The 19,974-nt window shown below is 55.8% G+C and overlaps 2 protein-coding genes across 6 annotated transcripts in view; one reads left to right on the top strand and one right to left on the bottom strand.

Moving 5' to 3' along the window:
• The window catches only part of ZNF385C (zinc finger protein 385C), a 68,505-nt gene extending 50,632 nt beyond the window's left edge, over positions 1 to 17,873 (top strand). For 3 of the 4 annotated variants that reach the window (XM_066567110.1, XM_066567108.1, XM_066567111.1), the window contains 7 exons: positions 3,563 to 3,705; positions 9,352 to 9,462; positions 11,922 to 12,093; positions 12,475 to 12,804; positions 14,171 to 14,358; positions 14,502 to 14,615; positions 14,872 to 17,873. In XM_066567110.1, the coding sequence (XP_066423207.1) occupies positions 3,563 to 3,705; positions 9,352 to 9,462; positions 11,922 to 12,093; positions 12,475 to 12,804; positions 14,171 to 14,358; positions 14,502 to 14,615; positions 14,872 to 15,096 (1,283 nt within the window). In that variant the 3' untranslated portion in view covers positions 15,097 to 17,873. The remainder of the gene's footprint in view (positions 1 to 3,562; positions 3,706 to 9,351; positions 9,463 to 11,921; positions 12,094 to 12,474; positions 12,805 to 14,170; positions 14,359 to 14,501; positions 14,616 to 14,871) is intronic. The other variant, XM_066567109.1, reaches the window with a different exon arrangement.
• NKIRAS2 (NFKB inhibitor interacting Ras like 2) lies at positions 17,807 to 19,964 on the bottom strand. Of its 2 annotated transcripts, XM_066567114.1 has the most exons (4): positions 19,692 to 19,964; positions 19,461 to 19,538; positions 19,297 to 19,363; positions 18,728 to 18,933 (listed from the first exon to the last, which is right to left on the bottom strand). In XM_066567114.1, exons 1-4 carry the CDS (start codon positions 19,783 to 19,785, stop codon positions 18,837 to 18,839), a joined length of 336 nt encoding a protein of 111 aa, XP_066423211.1. In that variant the 5' UTR covers positions 19,786 to 19,964; the 3' UTR covers positions 18,728 to 18,836. The 2 variants fall into 2 exon arrangements, with proteins under 2 accessions (XP_066423210.1, XP_066423211.1); XM_066567113.1 differs by having other exon boundaries at positions 17,807 to 18,933; positions 19,297 to 19,538; positions 19,692 to 19,886.
• Between the last annotated feature and the right edge of the window lie 10 nt (positions 19,965 to 19,974).

The following is a 19,974-nucleotide window of genomic DNA, read 5'->3' as shown; positions in this document are numbered from 1 at the left end:
GCCCTGGGTAAGGGTTTAGAGGCACCATCAAAATTTGCTGAGAACATCTCCCAAGCGGGAGGGAGCCTCTGTGTGAATAAACAGCTCCATCTCCATCTGGCCTGGGCAGACTCTGCGCCAGATGCTCGCTGAGGCAGCGGCGTCTGTGGAGATGGGTCCTTGGCAGGCTCCTGTTGGCGTGAGAACCTGCAGCCCTGGCTCTGCCACCTTCCCAGGCAGCTCTGGGAGCTTCACACAGAGCACAACAGTTGCTCTGCTCTGCCTCACACAGAGCAGGAGAAAAACCTGCTGCAGGTGTGTGTTCAGAGGCTGTGCAGGGTGAAGGGGTGGGGGACAGGCTTGGGGGGGACAGCCAGACACGGTTTGGGTGAGTTTGGTTAAATGTAGGGCTGAAAATTCCTTTAAATTCCAAGGGATCCCCACAAAAGTCACCTGTCTGTGGGACAGGGACTGGGCTGAGCTCCAGGTGGAGAATGTGCAGGCTCCAGTGTGTCTGGCTGAGCCCAGGGCAGGGGACACACAGCCCCACATCAGGGACATCGAGGCTTCGACACCTCTTGGTCTGGCGGCACCTGTGGAACTGGGGGGACACAGAGACAGCCCCCCCAAACTGCAGCAGGTGCTCGTGGCAGGAACACGTGGTTCCTGTGCTCCTCTCCTTGCAGCAGCCCCTTGGAATAATGCTCTGTCCCAGGAGGACCCTCAGTGCCAGAGCAGCAGCATTGGTGGGGAGGTGGGGGCTCCTCTGCCAAAGCTGGAGGGTGACAGATCAGGGGCTGTGACAAAAAGCTGAACCACTGGGGGCCTGTTCACCCACCTGCTGCTGCTGTCACCTTGCCTAAGGTCGTGTCATTCTATACAGACCTGGGACCCTGCCACTCTCCCAAAAGCAAATCTCCTTAATTGAGTGTCTAATTAATACCTAAAAATACTGCCCTCAGCTGCTGCTGGAATCTGCCCTGCAGCAAAGGTAAGGCAGCACCCACAATGCCATAGCCCTGTAACCTTGGAAAGGTGCCCCGAGAGTGTCCTGCAGGTGCCCCAGCAGGGTGTTGTGACATGCTGGGGAGCTTCACTGGGGTGGCCTCTGCCCTCTTCCTGCTCCTTAGGGTCTTGTCTGCTTCAGGGACAAAGCCAAGTGAGAAAAGACCTGCCCATCTGCAGGGTCTCACAGGGGTTTCTGAGCTCTTTCTAACTGCCTGGTTTATCAAGAAATGTCTTTAATCCACAAATTTGAGCTCAAGGATGTGCCAGAGACAATGACATATCTTCTCTGTACCATTGGTGGGCAGCAGCTGCTGCAGGTGGTGGCCAATCCTGGAGTCTGTGTCCCCTCAGCACTCGTCCTGTGCCTGCCCAGTGCAGGAGCTGCTCCCCAGGGAGTGAAACCTTCAGCACAAGCATTAGCTGAGCTGCAGCATCCCTTCTTGTAGTATTTTTGGGGATAAGGTGATCACCCACTTCTTGTTCCTCCCAGATATATATATATATGTGTATATATATGTACATATATATTTTATATAAATATGTATGTATATATATATATATTTTATATATATGTGTGTGTATGTATGTATTTATATATATGTTTTTATGTATATTATACATATGTATATTATATATGTATATGTTAAATGTATATATTTATATATAAAAATATATTAAATATATAAATATAAAAATGTGCATATATTTATATTTTTATAACTCATAATAATTATTTTAAAAATAATTTTATGAAATTAGATAGAATTTTTATATAATTATAGACAATATATAATAATATTTTATTAATTTTTATTTATTTATATTTTATATTATAATATTAAAATCTAATAAATGTAATAAGAATATAGTTATTTATATATTTATATTTACATTTTTATTTTTATTGATGTGTGTGTGTGTGTGTGTGTGTGTGTGTGTGCATATCTATATTTTATGTTTTTAAGGCCAGTGCAAACCACCCTGTCTGTGATGAGTTTCACCCCTCATGCTCCAGCCCCAAATCCCTTTGCTGCTCTTGCTTGGGGCCCGGCTGCGTGTGCTGGGTGGTCTCAGGGCAGCTCCTCTGGCTCCAGCCCATCCGCCTCAAATGATTTGATGTAGAAACGCTGTTTCACGCCTCACAAGGTTAATTATGCACCCCTCACCCAGTGCTGCTCGCTGCTGCTGTGCTGTTATTTATTTATTTTTAAGCGGTTTCGCAGATTTCCCTCCTGGGCGACTCTGGAATTAACTCGATCAGCGCACGCCTGATGAAGCAAACCCTAATTCCTCCCCGGAGTCAGGCCTGGCTCGGGGATGGCTCCGGCGCCGTGGCAGAGCCTCCGCGTGCGCTCGCCCAGAAAGAGGTCGTTGGTGCCCGTGGGGCTGGCGACGAGCACTGGCTGCTCAAATCCAGGGAACCTCTCGAACTTTGAATTTCTGATGTGTCTCAGATCCTGCAGCAGCCGGGATTGGCGTGGGGAGGGTGCGGAGCAGAGTGAGGAGCAGCAGGAGCCTTGTTCTGCATAGCTGGAATTGGGGTGTGGGGGCTGGAGGAGGGCTCAGGCTCGCTGCTGGTGGAGAGTTTCTGCTGGGGGAGTGGGTGCTGGCCAGGCAGCCTCCCACAAGGGTATTCTCAGGCCCAGGAGGGTGGTGGGATGGGGTTGTGCTGTGCTGGGTCAAGGGATCCATGATGCCTTTGAGGTGGAAAAGAACCCAAACCTCAAAAAAATCCAAAGGAATGAGGAACACTGACCTTGTCCTTGCTGCAGGAAAAGGGACGGGGCTGTGGGTGGGTTGGAGGGGGTGTGAAGCCATGTGGGATATGAATGGGCTCTTCTGGCTCACAGCACTCTGAAACCATTTCTTATTTATTGTATTTGATTAGTTAATTTATTTTATTTTATCTTTCACCCCTCCTTGCTCCCAGAGCTGGGCAGGGACTCCCTCTGCCACTTGGAGGACGCTTCCCTGCTCATCATCTGTGATGCTGGGATGGAGAGCAGGCTGGAGACAGACCTCTGCTTGGCCTCCCTTCCCTCCTTCCCTCAATCCCACGGGTGTTTTCTGTTGAAACAGAACATTATTAATAACTCTGGGCTATTTTTAAATCCCACACTGGAGCGCGTGGTTCGTTTGCGGGGGACGGGGAGTGGCGGCTGTGCCGCAGGAGTGGGGGCGCCTCTGCCTCCAGCCCTGTGGCTGCTGCTGGCAGCCAAATCCTCACCAGCCGTGGTGAGGAGCCCTGGTTGGTGCTGGTTTGGGGGAGCCCAGGGGAGGAGCTGCTTCCCTGGGGGAGGTTTGGGCGCTTTTTGAGGCTTTGGACTCCTGCACATGTCCACGCTGGGATGTGGAGGTGGCAGCATCCAGTTTGGAACTGGGGTGCTGGTTTGGAGCCTGGAAGGTTTGAAAGTTTGGAGTTTGGGAGGCAAAGGGGTGCCCAGGGCCACCCTGGGCTGGGGTGTCTCCCTGGATGGGTCCAGATGTCCCCACGTGCCATGTCTGGTGTGCTCTGTCCTCCTGCTGCCAGCAGGGATCACGGTGCTAACGCTGCTCTCTCCCTCTGCCTGCCCAGGTCCCTCCGGACACAGCAGCCCCCTCCTAGCATCACTGCCCATCCCTGGCCGGCCTCTTCATCCTCCCTTGGACATCAAGCACTTCCTGACCTTCAGGCTCAACGGGACATCACCTCTCAACCTCTTCCCCAACTTCAACACGGTGAGTCCCCAGGTGTGGTGTTTGCAGCGGTCCCAGGAAGAGATGAGGATCTGACTCCATGTTTCAGAAGGCTGATTTATTATTTTATGATATATATATATTATATTAAAACCATACTAAAAGAATAGAAGAAAGGATTTTATCAGAAGGCTGGCAAAGAAAGAAGTGGAATGATAACAAAAGCTCGTGACTCTCAGAGAGTCCGAGACAGCTGGACTGGGATTGGCCATTAATTAAAAACAACCAACATGGACCAATCAAAGATGCACCTGTTGCATTCCACAGCAGCAGATTAATTATTGTTTACATTTTGTTCCTGAGGCCTCTCAGCTTCTCAGGAGAAAAAAATCCTAACGAAAGGATTTTTCATAAAATGTGTCTGTGACACCCAGGGAGGATGGGCATTGGCTGCTGGATCCCTCCTCCCCTAGAGCAGTCCCTTCTCTGCATGGCACCACTCCTTGAACACTACCAGGTAGTTCCTGGTTTAATTCCTGGGGTCTTTGGCTGCTGGATGCCAGTTCAACATGCCCACTTTGCCCTTAGCTCGGAGAGGTTCCTGCCCAGCCAGAGCCTGTCAGTACCAGAATTAAAAACATGGTTCATTTTAACCAAGATCAATTGGATTTTGCCCCTGGAATCAATAGTAATAAAGTAGCTCTGGAGAGCAGTTCATTAGTTGAAAATTAAATAAGGAAAAGAAAAGAACGTACTACAGAGATGAGGAATGTGGCTGTGAATGTTGGGGGAGTCAGAGTGCTGGGGGGCTGCTCCCACCTCCCACTTGGGCTCCAAGTCCTGACCTTGGACCACCAGCCCAGGATTGTGGGGTGGGCAATGACACACATCTTTAGAGATGTTCCATTAGGCAGCTAAACTGCCATGGATGTGGCCAAAGATACACCAGAATCGGGTGTGGAATGGTTTTCTCCCAGTGCTGCTCCCCTCCTCCAGGCTGGTCCCAGCCCCGTGGGGGTCTCTGTAAGCCCTGGGTGCTGCCAGAATTGTTGTGGAGCAGGTCCTGCTCTGGGTAAAGCAGAACTCGGGGGCTGCTCCCCATCTCTGCCCCAGAGGCACTGCATACTGGTGTTCTGGGGCTCAGTCAGTGCCCATTGTTTTCTCTCATGAACCTGGAAATGAGCCCTCTCCCTGCTCACTGGCCTTTTGTGAGTAGCTTTGAGCTTAAACGTGCTCAGAAGGTGCAAATTATCACTGAGATCCTCAAAGACAGTCCAGAAATCAGGCACAGGATTCCTGTTGCTGTTGAATGGGATTTAGGCTCTGAGTCCTTTAAGCTCTTTTGAAGCCCCAGCCCAGCCTCTCCCCGGGCTAATGAGCTGGAACACAGGGCAGGAGGGGTTTTGATGCCATTATAGTTCCTGCTTTTTGTCTGGACTCTTTTTTTAGTCTCTGGAGTCAGGAGTGAACTTGACCCAACGCCTGCTGTCCTCCCCTCTTGGCTCCCACCTGCCGCTGCCTCACCCACGGCTGTTGCTTTAAAAAAATCACTAATTTGGAAAATGAATCTGGAACTTGCTGATGGCTGCTGTGCTCCATGTGGGCTCCTGCCTCAGAGGATGGGTCAGACATAGACAGAGATGCCAGGGGAGGCTGTCCCAGCCATGGGGGGACTCTGAGCTCAGACCTGAGCCCAGTGTGTGCTGCTGGCTGATGGTCCAGGGGCAGGAGCTGCCCTTTGGGGTGTGTCTGTGCTGGAGATGTGGCCAAAAGAGGCTGGGTGAGGTGCAGGGTGTGCCAGGCTGGTGGCTCTGAGGAGCAGAGCAGAGCTTCAATCCCACAGGATGAGGGGCTGGAGCATCCCTGCAGTCTGAGCTGCTCTGCAGGAGCCAGAGCAGAGCTTCCATCCCTCAGGATGAGGGGCTGGAGCATCCTAAGCTGCTCTGGAGGAGCCAGAGCAGAGCTTCCATCCCTCAGGATGAGGGGCTGGAGCATCCCTGCAGCCTGAGCCAGGCTGGTCAGGCTCCGCTTGAGCCTCAGTGTGGGGACAGGGATGGAAGGAGCAGTCAGGGTCTGCCCTTTGCTGAGGTTGCTGCCACCTTGGAGCTGCTCTGCAGCAGGATCTGGGGGTTCCCCTGTCATGCCCTGCATGGCTGGTGGTGCTGTGAGGGCTCAGTGATGCCCTGCAGAGCAGGAGATGTTTGCACTGCCCAGCACAACACTCCGAGCAGGTCACAGGGCTCCCATGAACCCAGCAGATGTTTTACTCCAGAGCCAACAAAACCCTTCCAAGCTGCCTCCTGTCACTTAGAGCAACAACCAAGGGGGGAAAAAAAACCCCTAACAGCACTTTCCTTGCTCCAAAGGCCCTTCCCTCATTCCCTCAGCTTGGGATGTTGCAAATCCCCAGGACCCAGCAGCGCCTGGTAAAACTCAGTCAGCAGACAGGATCTGAGGGGATGCTGCATCCCTGTGAATTCCTGCCCTGACCTCAGTGGCCACAGCACAGGGATGGCTATTTATATCAGCAGGAACATCCAGGGATAAATAAAGCAATGTGAGTCAATAGGAATTGACTATAAAGCTGGGATCTTTATTCCCCAAGACTGCTGTGCCCAAAGCCACCTCTGCTGCTGGCTCCATTCTTTTGGGAACTGCCAGGAAGAGCCTCAATCCCTGGCTGCAGGTGCTGGTAGGTAGCCCCACAGAAGCTGGGGGGGGTTCTAATGTCTGGGAGAGCTGTGAGGGCATGCAGCAGGGAGGAACAGAGGGATGTTTGTGTCTGGTTTTGGGGAGAAGCACGAGGGCTCTCAGATGTGCTCGGCGTGGGCTGGAGCTGGGCTGGGCTTCTGGCAAAGCCCCTGGGACCATGTGTGCTCCCATGGGGGTGGGCAGCTTGGGACAGTGCTTGTGCTCACTTTGGGACAGCAGGAGCAGCAGTGGGCACCAGCAATGCCCTGGGGCTGGGGTGAGGAGGCAGCTCTGAGGGTGCTGCCAGTCCAGCCCCTGCAGTGTGAGTCTGTGCCTGCCCAGAGCAGGTGCAGGTGCTCTGGTGGACACAGCTCCTTGCTGTGCTCCACGGCGTGGAGCAGGGTGGACTTGGCACAAGCACAGAGGGTGGAAAGATCCAGGTTGGTGCCATCACCCTGGCATAACCCCAGGAGGATGAGTGTTGCCATAGGACATGAAAGAACACAAGCTCACACCGCTGTTGTCAAGGTGAAGAAAAAGGGAAGTTTATTTTCTGACTCTAAGAGTGACAATGCATTGGAGGGTGACAGTGCCACCTCTCTCCAGTGACACTGGACAGACCCACAGCCCATCAACTTTCTCCTCCTCTGTAAAGGAATGCAAAACAATGAGTAATTTACAGAAAGTGTGTGAGAAAGTTCAACACAAGAACGTCAGCATCAGAAGGCTTAGAAAATCTTAAAAAACCAAGGTAACAGATGAGGAGACCCTGTGCTGGGGCTGCTCAGCACCACCACCGTGCAGCTGAGGCTCAGATGTGTCCCCCTGGCTTCACTGGCAGGTTTGGGATGAGGCCGAGACAGTCCCTGGCCTCATTTGTGTCCTTGTGCCAGCGTCTCCCTTTCCTCTGCGCCCTCCTCTGATTCCCACCTGCCCAGGGTGTGGATGAGCCCACGGGAGCTGCCAGGGCTTGGTGGGTACAACCAGCTGGAACTGCTGGGAGGGTTGGAGCAGTTTTTCCTTTCTGAATGGAAAGTTGGGTGTTTCTCTGGAAGCACTGGCCCAGCATCCCAGCAGCAGGGGGGTGCTGCCAGCAGCACATTGCAATGTTTGTTGTCAGGCATGGAGCAGCATCTTGGCCATCTGTAGCTTCCCCCAAGGTCTCTGCTGAACCCCAAATGCCTCTTCATTTATATGCCAGATAAGCGAGTAAAATCTCATAGCAAACAGGCACTTCATTAATCACCTGCTTTTACCATTCTGCTCACTCCTGGAAAGGAATTTGGGGTCTTGATAATGGTGCTGTTGTCCAGGCATGTGCCTCGAAGACTGATGCACCTGTCTGGGCAGTGAAATAGCTTTGCAGAGAAATATGATCACTGAAAACCCCTGGCTCTCCTGACAGCAGGACTCAGATAAGATAATCTCCCTGTGCCACAGGCTAGGGAACAATACTTGCATTATAGATTGGAGCCACGCTCAGACAAAGAGGTTATTCTTATGTTTTCTTCCTTAATAAATGCATTTTGTTAAAAACAATTATGGCTTTTGGAAGCAGTTTGGTGCTTGGGCTGTGGAATGAGGCCGAGCCCTGGGGTGAGACAGAAGGGCTGGGGGCTGGCACTGGCCACAGGCTTGGCCCCACCACAGCCCTGGGCAGGCTGGAGGACAGACAGACTCCTGGCAGGGCACTGGAGGGGTTCTGTGTGTGCCCAGCCTGGCGACTGAGTTGTCATTGTTGGGTTTGAGAGGGTGGAAAGCACATCTGGGCAGCAGTGGGGCAGCCCAGAGGGGCTTTTGTGGGCTCTGTGTCTTGGGTGTCCCTCCTGCCCTGGCAGCCCTGTGGGCTGGCACACACGGCCCTGCTCGTGCCTTTGGCATTGCATGGGGACATCCCAACTCTCTGCTGAGGAGCACATGGAGAATGAATGGCCAGATGTTTGTTTTGGTGGTTTCTGCTCCTGTTGAGGTCAAGGGTAGCCAGGGAGGTTCAAACAAAAACTGGTAATTTGTCATCTGTGACACAAATGTCTTTGTGAGGGGAGAGGGGACTTGGGCACACACTGGTGCAGATGGGGTCTCATCCCTTCTCCCAGACCCCAGCCAACATTCAGACCTGCTGGATTTGATGGATTCAGGCCTGGTTTAAGCAGGACAGGAGCCAGTGCTGACACAGCCCCTTGCCCTGTGCAGGGGAGCCTCCATGGCTGCATCTCCTCAGCAGATGCATCCCCTGCTCCTTGCAGCCACTCCCTGTGAGCTCTGTGGCCTTGGCAGTGGCTCCTTGGGAGTGTGACAAGCCTGGGGGTCACCAGATCATGGTGCCACACTGGGGCAGCCATCAGGACACCCCAGAATCTCTGGTGCTCACAGTGACCCCAAGATGTGTTAGAAAGTCTCTTTTCCCAGCCCAGCCATCAAAGAAGGAGTCAGAGCTCTTCTGTTCTTGTTCTCGAGGTTGTTTATTGCTTCTTATCTATAAAATTCTTTCTCTGACCCACTGAGGTCTGTCTGTCTGGTTGGGTTGAGGCACACTGGTGTTATCTTTTATACTAAAAACTACATGTACATTATTTACCATAACTTCCCAATACCTATCACCTATGTTAGAGAGTGAGCTTCTACCTTAAACCAATCCAAAAGTGCCACCATCACAGCAGAAGATGGAGGCCAAGAAGAAGGAGAAAGACTGGCCATGCCCAGATTCCTCCATTTTGCCCCCTGAACCCCCATTCTAAAAACCCCCAAAAAATCTATTTTTCACCCTGTGATCAATTCACTATCATTCTACTTAAACTCTTTTGACTTGTAATTCTTCATATAAAGGTTGGTAATTGTTTTTCCATGGGTCACAATCAGAGGCCCAGGGGTCTTGGGCTCTGTGCCAAGGTCTCTGAGCCCCCTTGGGCAGGGGCTCGAGTCCCCCAGGGCAGCCAGAGGGATTTCCTGGGTTCCAACGAGGACACAGCAGCCAGCCCTCCCTGCCTCCCCTTGCAGATGGACCCGGTGCAGAAGGCAGTGATCAGCCACACCTTCGGCGTGCCCGCCCCGCTCAAGAAGAAGCAATTCATCTCCTGCAACATCTGCCACCTGCGCTTCAACTCTGCTGTGAGTGGGGCCACACACGGGGCTGGGAGTGAGGAGGGACACGGGGCCAGCCCCTGCCAGGGGTGTCATCAAAAATGGGTCACTCTCACCCATCCTTGGGTCACTCTCACCCATCCCTGGGTCAGTCCCATCCATCCCTGGGTCAGTCCCATTCATCCCCTGGGTCAATCTCACCCATCCTCTGGGTCACTCTCATCCATCCCCTGGGTCACTCTCATCCATCCCTGGGTCACTCTCACCCATCCCTGGGTCACTCTCACCCATCCCTGGGTCAGTCCCATCCATCCCTGGCTCAATCTCATCCATCCCTGGCTCAATCTCATCCATCCCTGGCTCAGTCTCATCCATCCCTGGCTCAATCTCATCCATCCCTGGGTCACTCTCATCCAGCCCTGGGTCACTCTCATCCATCCCTGGCTCAATCTCATCCATCCCTGGGTCACTCTCATCCAGCCCTGGGTCACTCTCATCCATCCCTGGGTCACTCTCATTAATCCCTGGCTCAGTCTCACCCATCCCTGGTTCAGTCTCACCCATCCCTGGGTCACTCTCATCCATCCCTGGGTCAGTCCCATCCATCCCTGGGTCAGTCCCATCCATCCCTGGGTCAGTCTCATCCATCCCCATGTTCAGTGTCATCCACCAGAGCTGCCAGTCCTTTTGGTGCCCAGCAGCACAGGAGTTCTGGGCTGCTGGAGCTGCTCCTGCCTGCAGAGGAGCCATCCCAGCCTGGCCATGCTGGATCTGCACTGCCTGGGGCTGCTGCTGCTGCTCTGCCAGCAAAAATCCCTGGTTCTGGGCTTCATGATTTCACTCCACGGCCAAGCAGCTCAGGAAAAGCATTGCTTCCTTCATTGCTCATTGCTTCCCAGCTAGAGGTGTTGTGCCAGGAGGGTCAGTCCCACAATGTGCTCCCCACGAGTGCCCCGTGCCCCCATTCCTGCTCTGCCCACGTCCCTCCAGATCCCCCTGGCTGGCCCAGACCCTCACAGCCCGTGGGTGTTCCAGCATGGAGGCTGTGACCTACTTTGGCTGCACCCAGCCCTGTTTTCCAGGGGCAGTTCATTGTCTTTGCTAATGAGGCACCACACTTGGACTCGCCCTTTGCTTTCCCACGTACCAGCCCCAGCCCTTGGGAAGCCACAGGGGGAGGGATGGGGTAGGATGGTTCCCGCTGCTGAGCCCAGGAATCCTCAGCTGGCCCCCAGGAATGCTGTGCAAATTAATCTGTCCCACTAAGGGGTACAGTGTCTCATTCAGACTGGGGTTCCACTCCATAAATTGCCGAAACGGGGTTGTTTTGGGGGGACAATGCAGCATTGTCCCTGTTGGGAGGACATCAGTGTTCAGGGGAATTATTTTTGTGGCCATTTTTATCAGTTTGGTGCAGACACGAATCCATCAGAGTCACGCTTCATTATCCAGTGCTCACTGAGAGAGAGGAGCTGGGGACATGAACCATGTGTTGGACACCCCTTAGGACACACTGGGTGATGTGTCCTCCCCACCAAAAAACCCCTTTATTTCATCTTTTTACAGCAACAATTCATTGTAGGTTTCTGGAGTCATAAATTTTGCCTGAAAGCTGCTTTTAGGAGTGACTTGATGCATTTAATCAGAGCAGGGTCCTTATCTCACCAAGCAAGCAATGTGCTATGTCTTAGAGAGTGATACCTTGGCCTCAATATGTTGGTGTCAGAGCGGGCTGGGGAGAGGAGGGGAATGACTCTGTGCTACACCCCATTGCCAAAAACCCCTGTGCTACACCCCAGTGCCAAAAACCCCTCTGTGCTACACCCCAGTGCCAAAAACCCCTCTGTGCTACACCCCATTGCCAAAAACCCCTCTGTGCTACACCCCAGTGCCAAAAACCCCTCTGTGCTACACCCCAGTGCCAAAAACCCCTCTGTGCTACACCCCATTGCCAAAAACCCCTCTGTGCTACACCCCAGTGCCAAAAACCCCTCTGTGCTACACCCCAGTGCCAAAAACCTCTGTGCTACACCCCATTGCCAAAAACCCCTCTGTGCTACACCCCACTGCTAAAACCCCCTGTGCTAAAACCCCTCTGCTAAAACCCTTGTGTGCTACACCCCACTGCTAAAACCCTTGTGTGCTACACCCCACTGCCAAAAAAAACCCCTCTGTTCTACACCCCAGTGCCAAAAAAACCCCTCTGTGCTACACCCCAGTGCCAAAACAAAACCCTTCTTTGCTACACCCCACTCCCAAGACCCCTCTGTTCTACACCCCAGTGCCAACACCCCTCTGTGCTACACCCCACTCCCAGCCCCTCTTTGGGGTCCTACCCTGGGCGTGGGTGCCACCAGGTGAGGTGGCTGCACTAGAAACCTGCCTGAGTGGCCACTCCCGGCTCTGAGCCCCTGCCCTGCCCATGTCTGTGTGTCTGTCTGTCTGTCTGTCACAGCAGTGACTCGGCCATCCCTCTCTCCCCCCAGAACCAGGCTGAAGCCCACTACAAGGGCCACAAGCACGCGCGGAGGCTGAAGGCCATCGAGGCCATGAAGAACAAGCAGAAGGTGCTGGGGGCTGCAGCAGGGACCCCTGGCCAGGACAGCACAGCTGAGCTGGCCCCCAGCCCTGTGGGCAGTGGGGAGCTGGGCAGCACAGGTACAGGGGGGCTGTGGGGCTGGGGAGGCTGTGGTTGGTGCCCCCTGGGCTCCTGCAGGGGACAGGGGGTGTTTTCCCTGTGATTTGGTGTCTCTGGGAGTGAGCCCTGTCCCACACACCCCCAGGGCTCTGCCACATGCAGGGATGGGGCTGGTGGGAGCTGTGCAGCACCAGGGTTTGGTGCTGAGCCCAGCTTGCATGCACTGGAGATAACAGCTGGAACAGGAGGGAGCTGGGGATGCATGCAAACCTCTGGGATGGTCTGGGGAATATGGGGGTGCTCTCTGAAATCCAGAAAACATGTTCAAGCACAGAGAACTTTCTCTTTCTGCCCATTTCTTTCTCTTTTCCTCTTTCCCCCTCTCCTTCTCCTCCCACCAGCTGATGCCAGTAGCCCACAGGAGTCGGAGGGTGAGGGCAGCAGCCTGGGGCTGGTGCCCAGCACTGAGGAATCACCAGTGGAGCTGCCAGGCAGTGTTGCCCCTCTGGGCTCCCCACCAGCCTCCGAGCTGTCAGAGGGCACCTCAGATGCCACCAGCGTGGCCTCCTCATCCGCCCAGGCAGCTGAGGCACAGGCAGCTGAGTCAGGCAGCAGCGTCAGCTCGGCCCCTGAGAGCGAGAAAGAGGGGAAAAAGAGCAAACAGCACCTGTATTGTCCCACCTGCAAAGTGACCGTCAACTCCCTGTCCCAGCTGGAGGCTCACAACACCGGTAAGGGCATTTTTGGGGGGCAGGGGGACAGGGGGATGGGCCCCTGCCACTTCACTGGGGCTCTGAGCAAAGCCCAGCAACGCCCCATAACCAAGCAGCCTTGTAATGAAGTAGCAAGCATTAATGAGTGTTGCTGTAATTAAAAAACATTCATTAAAATTACCTGCACAGATAAGTCATGGGGCTTTACCTGGGCTGCAGCTTCTAGGGTGAATTTTCACCAGGTCAAACACTCTTATTGATCATGTCTCAATTAAGGACATTTAATCAAGTGATTTAGGCTACTTTGTTTTCCATTTAGCTTGAAGCTGTTAGCCAGGGTTTCTTCCAAACCTGGAATAATACTTCCCAAAGCAGCTGCTTGGTGGTTTGGGCTTGTGGCCCTATGGAGAAAACCCCTGGGAATGCAATGAGCTGTGGAGCTGCACAGCCTGCAATGACTCCTGGGCTGTGTGGGGCAGCCCCTTGGGGTGGGCAGCTGTGGGAGCTGCTGAGGGTCCCCCAGGGTGGTGGAAGCCATGGTACAGGGGTCCCCAGTGGGGTCTGTGGGCCCTGCAGCTCCAGCTCCTGGCTCACCCCTTTCTCTAGAGGATGCTTAAGCTGGGCACCCCAAATTTAAACAGAAGGTCCTTTCAAAGACTGGGGAGCAATTCCTCCCACCCCACTGCCTGCTGGGGCAGCAGCAGCTGCCGTGGGCAGGGTTGGCTCAGGACACTGCTGTGGCTTAGCTGCAGACATGTCCTTTTGCTTTTGTCAGCTCCAGTTACAAATTCAGGAGCTGATTTGGGGGAAAAAGAACAAACAAACAATCAAACAAACAAACGTTTGCAGGCTGGCGCTGCTCTGTGGCTGTCACACAGCTCCTTAAAAAACAGAATGAATTAGCAGGGGCTTAAATTACTTGCTCCCCATGCACCCTCGTCAGGGACAGGACGAAGCACCCTGTCCCCAGGTGTGCAGGGATCTTGGGTTCCTCCTTCCCCACCTGCTGTGACCCTGCTGAGCTATTCCTGGCTGTGCTGTGACCTTGGGCACGGCTCAGATGCTGCAGACTGTGCTAACGCCCGGGGACAGGCGACAGGCTCCAGCACACGCTGGAAATAGCAGCTTCTCCAAAGCTGCCTCGTGCAGGGGGGGTCTCTGGGAACATGAGCATCTCTGCTCTGCCTGCGACGTGCACTTGGGCAGGGTTTGGGAGGGGGTTGTGCAGCAATGGCAAAAGTTCGGGCTCCCTGTGCCCTCTGCCTGCAAGTGCTGCTGGGCACGGGTTGGTGCTGTTGGAGGGCACCTGCTGCTGGATGTTCCATGTTCCTGCTGCTGTGGCACTGGCACGGGGCTGGGTTAGCTGAGTGTCCCCTCCTGCCAGGCGCCAAGCACAAGTCGATGCTGGAAGGTCACGGCACGCAGCTGCGGCGAGGCCGGGGCAAGCTGCTCTCCCGGGCAGGGCACAAGTCCAAGCGCATCGGGAACAAGGGCAGCATCAACATCCAGAACAAGGCCTTCCACTGCCAAGTGTGCGAGATCTACGTCAACTCCGAGACCCAGCTCAAGCAGGTGACAATGCCCTGGGAGTGCCTGGGCACTGGGTGTGGGTGTGGAGGGACTCAGGGTGTGGTACCTGGTGTCCCCACAGACCTGAGCCGCACAGTACCCCTGACTGTCCTGGCTCCCAGTGATGTTGCTGTTTTCCTCCCCAGCACATGAGCAGCCGGAGGCACAAAGACAGGCTGGCAGGGAAGCCACCCAAGCCCAAGTACAGCCCCTACAACAAGCTGCAGAAGAATGCTGCCCTCGCAGTGAGTATTCTCAAGGTACCTGTCTCCCTGCACAGCGCTTCGTTTGCTCACAGATCCTCACTCCATCCTTTCAGTGAGTTATGGGAGCTGCTTCTCTTAAACCTTGGTTTCCATCACCACAGCTCAGCTTCTCCCCTCCAGGAGGGTGAGCTGTGGTGGTGGGTTTTGAGTCTATTCCTGGATAACTTGGGAGTGCTTTGGCAGCAGCATTCACTTGCGATTCCTCCACCTCTCCTGCCATCTCACGGTGTCTCCTCCTCCCTCCCTGCAGTCCAAGCTGGCTTTGCAGAAGCACCTCACCAAAACCCTGGCCACCCGTTTCCTGCCGAGCCCGCTCACCGCCGCTGCCGTCTGCGCCATGCCCGGACCCCTCGCCCTGCGACCGGCAGCTGCCACCACCCTGTTCCAAGCGCCGATCCTCGGACCAGCCCTTTTCCGAACGCCGCCGGCTCACGTCCGCCCCACGCCGGGTCCCATCGTCTTTGCACCCTACTAGAGCTGCTGACCCGGCCAGGCTCTGTGCACCGGGCTGGGCTGGGGACAGCGCTCCTCGTACCTGCTCTCCTGCCTGGTGGGAAAACGTAGTGGTAGACATCAACCCCAGCTTCTCCTTTGCTTGGAGAGGGCTCCCACTGGAGAGAGGTGCCCTGACAGAGCCTGGCCAGCCCCGCCGTGCATCCCCACCGCCCCCCCAGCCTGTGCTGGCCCCTGCTCAGCAGATGAGCCCAGGCAGTGCATGGAAGAGGACAGTGTCCAAATCAGCAGGACCATCTCATGGCCACAGCCTGCCTGTCCTTGGCCTGCTGGCTGCTTCTTCATCGCCCTCCCAGTTTCCAGACTGGAAGGAGAGGAGCTGGCTGGTCCCTGGGAGAAGGAGCATCCCTCTGCTCCCTGCCAGCCCAGTGGGAAGGGAAGTGTGAGGGGAATCTCAGCCCAGCTCTTCCTGGGAGAAACAACCCCAGCACAAGTGGGAAGCTGGCAGTTTCTCTCTCAGCCTGGGCTGGCTGTGCCCTTGCCAGCCCCGCACCTGCCTGTGCTGGCAGGAGGTTTCTGTGCCACCCACCAGCCCCCTGTCCCAATTCCCTATGTCCCACCAGCCAAAGAGCCCCTGTGGTGGCAGGCACGGCCACACTGACCATATCCTCACTCCGAGAGCAATAGCTGACCCCAGGGCCGGTGCCTCCTCCCTCCAAAGCACACGGGCCCTGCCCTGGCCCCAGAAGCACACGATGTGGCCAAGCTGGGCCCCACTCATGCCCAGCAAGGCCAGGAGTGCCAGTGCTGGCTCCCCAAGGAGGTGACCCTGTGCTTGGCACCCGTCCTTGTCTCTGTCCCAGCGTGGGGACAGCCCTGCCCCTACCTCCCGGGAGATGCTGTGAGGCTGAGTGAATGTCCCTAAAGCACTTTCAGTTCTCCAGTGAAAGGCAACGCTGCTGCTCACCTGCCGTGCACAGCCCTCCGATCCCATCCCAGTTAGGAGCTTCCAGGAAGTTACTGATGATTCCCAAAATCAAAGGTGTCCTCAGCAGCCTGGACAATCAGGTGGCAGGTGCACCCATAGCCTGCAGAGTGCCAGGCTCTGGAGGGACCCTGAGGCCATAGCTCTGCATTTCACTGTGCTCAGACAGCCCAAGCATGACCTGTCTGGGACTGTCACCGCGGCGCTCTGGGTGCCCAGCACGCTGCTGTACATAGAGACAGTTGCATCCCAAATGGACCTTTCTCTGGAGGAACACCCCACCCTGATCTATGCAATCCAGGGGGCAGCTCACCCGCCACACTGGCCGCCTGCAATTCCCTTTGGTGCTGCAGCTGGAGCAGTGGTGGCAGCAGAAGAACCAACATGACACTGAGCTCTGTCCTGTCCCCAGCCCAGGGTGCTGGCTCAGACCTCTGCTGTGACTCCCATTCCCTCCCAGCCCTCGGGAAGAGGCAGGCTGGTGTGTGCACCTGGGAATCCACACGCACAAGCACACATATCTGACGTCTTGGCCACAAGCAGCGCCTGGATTTCAGAAGGATTTTGCCCAGCGTGCTCCACCGATGCTCAGGATGGGGCCTGGCACGGGAAGGTGAACAGGAAGGGGCCGATGGGTGACTCAGATGGCTGAAACATATCTGCTTCCCAGGGCTGGAGCCTTGGCAAGGGCAGGAAAGCTGCAGGAAGGAGCTCACACCTGCAGGGTCCGTGGGCAGCACCAACCGTGGAGCCACCACTGCGCTCCTGCCACGGAGACAGGAGAGTGAGGGAGGCCCTGGGTGTGAATTCACCTGCTCAGAGCACCCCCTCCCCAGGGAAGGAGGAGAGTGGGAGAGAGCACCACGAGAAGAGTGAGCAGCTGTGTGTGGAGACAATGGAAAGGTCTTGCAGCAGTGGTGGGATATGTGAGGGAAGAAAGGCTCCCTGCAGAAACGGCTTTGCCAGGGATAGGGAGATGGACCCACAGCCCAGGGGACACAGAGGGACCCCACATCCCAGGGGACAGGAGCCTGTGCTGGTGGGGCCCCAGGGGACAGGAGATGCTGTCCCTGTTCCCCAGTGCCAAGCAGCCCATGGCTGGCACGTCCCCAGCCACCCCTGCCCGTGTCACTGTGCCCTTCCCAGGCCCTTGGGGTCACCCCCAGTCCAGCCACCGCAGCAGGACAGTGGGTCCCCTCCTGTGCCATGAGCCCCTGGTGCTGTGCCCAGCCCCTCAGAAGTTTGGGGAGCCTGGAGCAGCTGGGCTGCAGCTTGCAGAGCCACGTGGCACCAGTGGGCCTGTTCCCCTCCATCGTTCTAAAAAGCCTGTGCTGGAGCCATGGCTGCTCCTTGCCCCTCACCAGTGGAGTCCTGACACACTCCTGTTCTTGGCACTTTAACCCTGTGAAAGCCATTCCTTCTAGTGACAGTAATACTGCAACGAGCTGCATAAGAAACCCCCGTTATGGCATCCCCCCAAATCCCCTCCTGCTCTCCAAAGCATTTACTGCCTTTGACTTAGCACATGCTGTACTAGGAGTAGGGATAGTCCATAGCGCTCGGTAACGTGTGCCCCTCTGTAAATAACCTTGGAGTGATGTGAAATTTGATTCAAAACACCAGAAAAAAAAAACAAACCCAAAATGGAATATCCAGACTCTAGGGACTTGGCCAGTACCCTCCTGTAATGTTCATTGTATATTTTTTTGATGTACTATAACTGTTGGGAAAAAAAAAAAGGAAAATATTTTGATAACCGAATCTCATCGCTTTATTGTGTTACTCGGTAAATAAAAGGAACAAGTATAAACACACTGGGGCTTTTCATCAGTTCTTTTCCTACATCCAGACTACCTGAAGGGAACAAGTGTTGCCAGGTAGGGCTGGGACACCTGTGCCTTGTTTTAAGGTGGTTCTGAGAAGAGGCAGCATTGTGGCAGGTGGGCAGTGAGAGCTGCCACAGCCCAAAGCATCTGAGCTGTGCAGGGTAAGTACAGTTCCAAGCTCATGGCTGAGTCTGCACTCAGGAAGAGGAGGGCTAGAATGGTGCATTTAGGCACCCTGCCCTCAGGAACAGCACGTGTCCTGCTCTAGGCATTCCCTGGGGCAGCATGTCTGGATATTCCAGTGCATAAAGGAGCAGTGGACACTGTCATGGTAAGGGACAAGCTGCCAGGGAGCAGCACAGAGCCAGCTGGGGCAGGGCAAGGAGAGCTGCTTGGCTGGAGGCAGGGCCAGCAAACAGGCCCTGCCCACATGTTGCCAGGAAATAGAAAAAGAGGGAGTTGCTCCCTCCAGATGTGGAGCTGATGCCCACGCTCCAGCCAGCCTGTGCTGTGCCTCTGTTCCACTCTCCCAGCCTACACCCGAGAGCAGAGGGGGTCATTGAGTGAATCCTGACCTTCCTGTAGCACCTCTGACAGCTGCAGGGGCTGGGCAGGGAGAGGAGTGGCTCCTGTCCCACCGCCTCTCTCATCCACCAGGACCATCCCTAGCCCTGGGATGACTGTTCCTCCTGGCCACCTGCTTCCCACAGGCTCTGTGACACCAGGCAGGACTCAGCAGGAGGAGCGTGCGAGGGAAGCAGGAAGGTGAGGAAGAGCAGGTGGCAATGGAAGGGAAGGGGAAGCAGGCTCATCCATCCATGGACCCACTGCCCTTGTTCTTGCGGCTCAGGGGAAAGGCAGACTTGCTCTGTGGCTGGGTCATCTTGCTGGCCAGGTAGATGAAGGGCTCGATCAGCGTGCGCCGGTCAGCCACGGACACCTCCCACAGCTTCACCTTCTCGCCCTTGGCCCAGTGCTGGGCTGCATCGTGGTCCACCCGCCGCTGCTCCTGCAGGTCACACTTGTTGCCCAAAACCACAATGGTGACCTGTTCCAAAAGGGTGAGAAGGGCCCCTGACGACCAAGCACGGAGCTGCAGGGCTGGCTGGCTCTGCCATGGGACCCTCTGTGGTGGGCCTGGCCCGCCACTGATTCCATGTCAAGGCCTTTTGAAACCCAATGATCTCAGCGCTCCCTTCTCCTCCTGCTAGGGTCTGTGTGTCCCAAACCAGCCCCAAAGCAGAAGGAGCCTTTGAGCACCTGTATGCTCAGAGAGCATCCCACAAGACAGCCTGTTACTGCTGGGAGTCTCCCAGATCAGGGACCCATCAGAATCTTGTGACAGGCTGGAGAAACCAAAGGTGACAACCTGCCCAAGGGGAGCAGATCCCACTCTCCCGGGGCGACTCACCTCCTTCTTGTCCTTGGACTTGTCGATCTCCTTCTTGAGCAGCTCGACACGCTTGAAGGACTCCTTGCTGTCGGTGCTGTAGACCAGCACGTAGCCGTCGGTGCAGGAGAAGCAGTGCTTGGGCAGCTCCAGCCCGTCCCGCAGCCCCCGCGTGTCGTAGAAGCGCACCTGCTCCCTCACGCCGCGGTCGGTCTCGATGGAGCCCACGTAAATGTCCTCCTGGGTCTCGATCATCTCCGAACCTGCCGGGGGTGGGCAGGGGACACGTGGGAACGCTGCCGGGGCCCTGGCACAGCGCGGCCGGTGCGTGTGGGGGTGACCAGGGACAGCCCAAAGGGATCCCCGGACCGGCACTGCCCAGGGCCCGCTACACCCGGGGGAGCCGCCGCACTCACCGACCACATGGTTCCCGTAGAGCAGCTGCTCCAGGATGGAGGTTTTCCCCACCGAGGCCTGCCCGCACACCACTACCTTGCAGCTCTTGCCCATCCCGCCCCACCGCGGCGGCCGCGGCCGAGCCTCAACGGCGGCGGCGGGGGGAACGGGCGGCACCACAGCGCCCCCCTGTGGGCGGGCGGACCGCGGGACCCGGCGCTGCCCTGCGGCGGGAGTGGCGCGGGCTGTGTAAGCCCCGTCCACCCCCGGTGGAGTTCCGCCTCCCTCCCGGTACCGGCCCCT

The sequence above is a fragment of the Molothrus aeneus genome, chromosome 28 (genome assembly GCF_037042795.1).
Source record: "Molothrus aeneus isolate 106 chromosome 28, BPBGC_Maene_1.0, whole genome shotgun sequence".
NCBI classification, from domain to species: domain Eukaryota; kingdom Metazoa; phylum Chordata; class Aves; order Passeriformes; family Icteridae; genus Molothrus; species Molothrus aeneus.
Note: the sequence above shows the minus strand (reverse complement) of the source record. Positions and strands in the feature narration are given on the sequence as shown.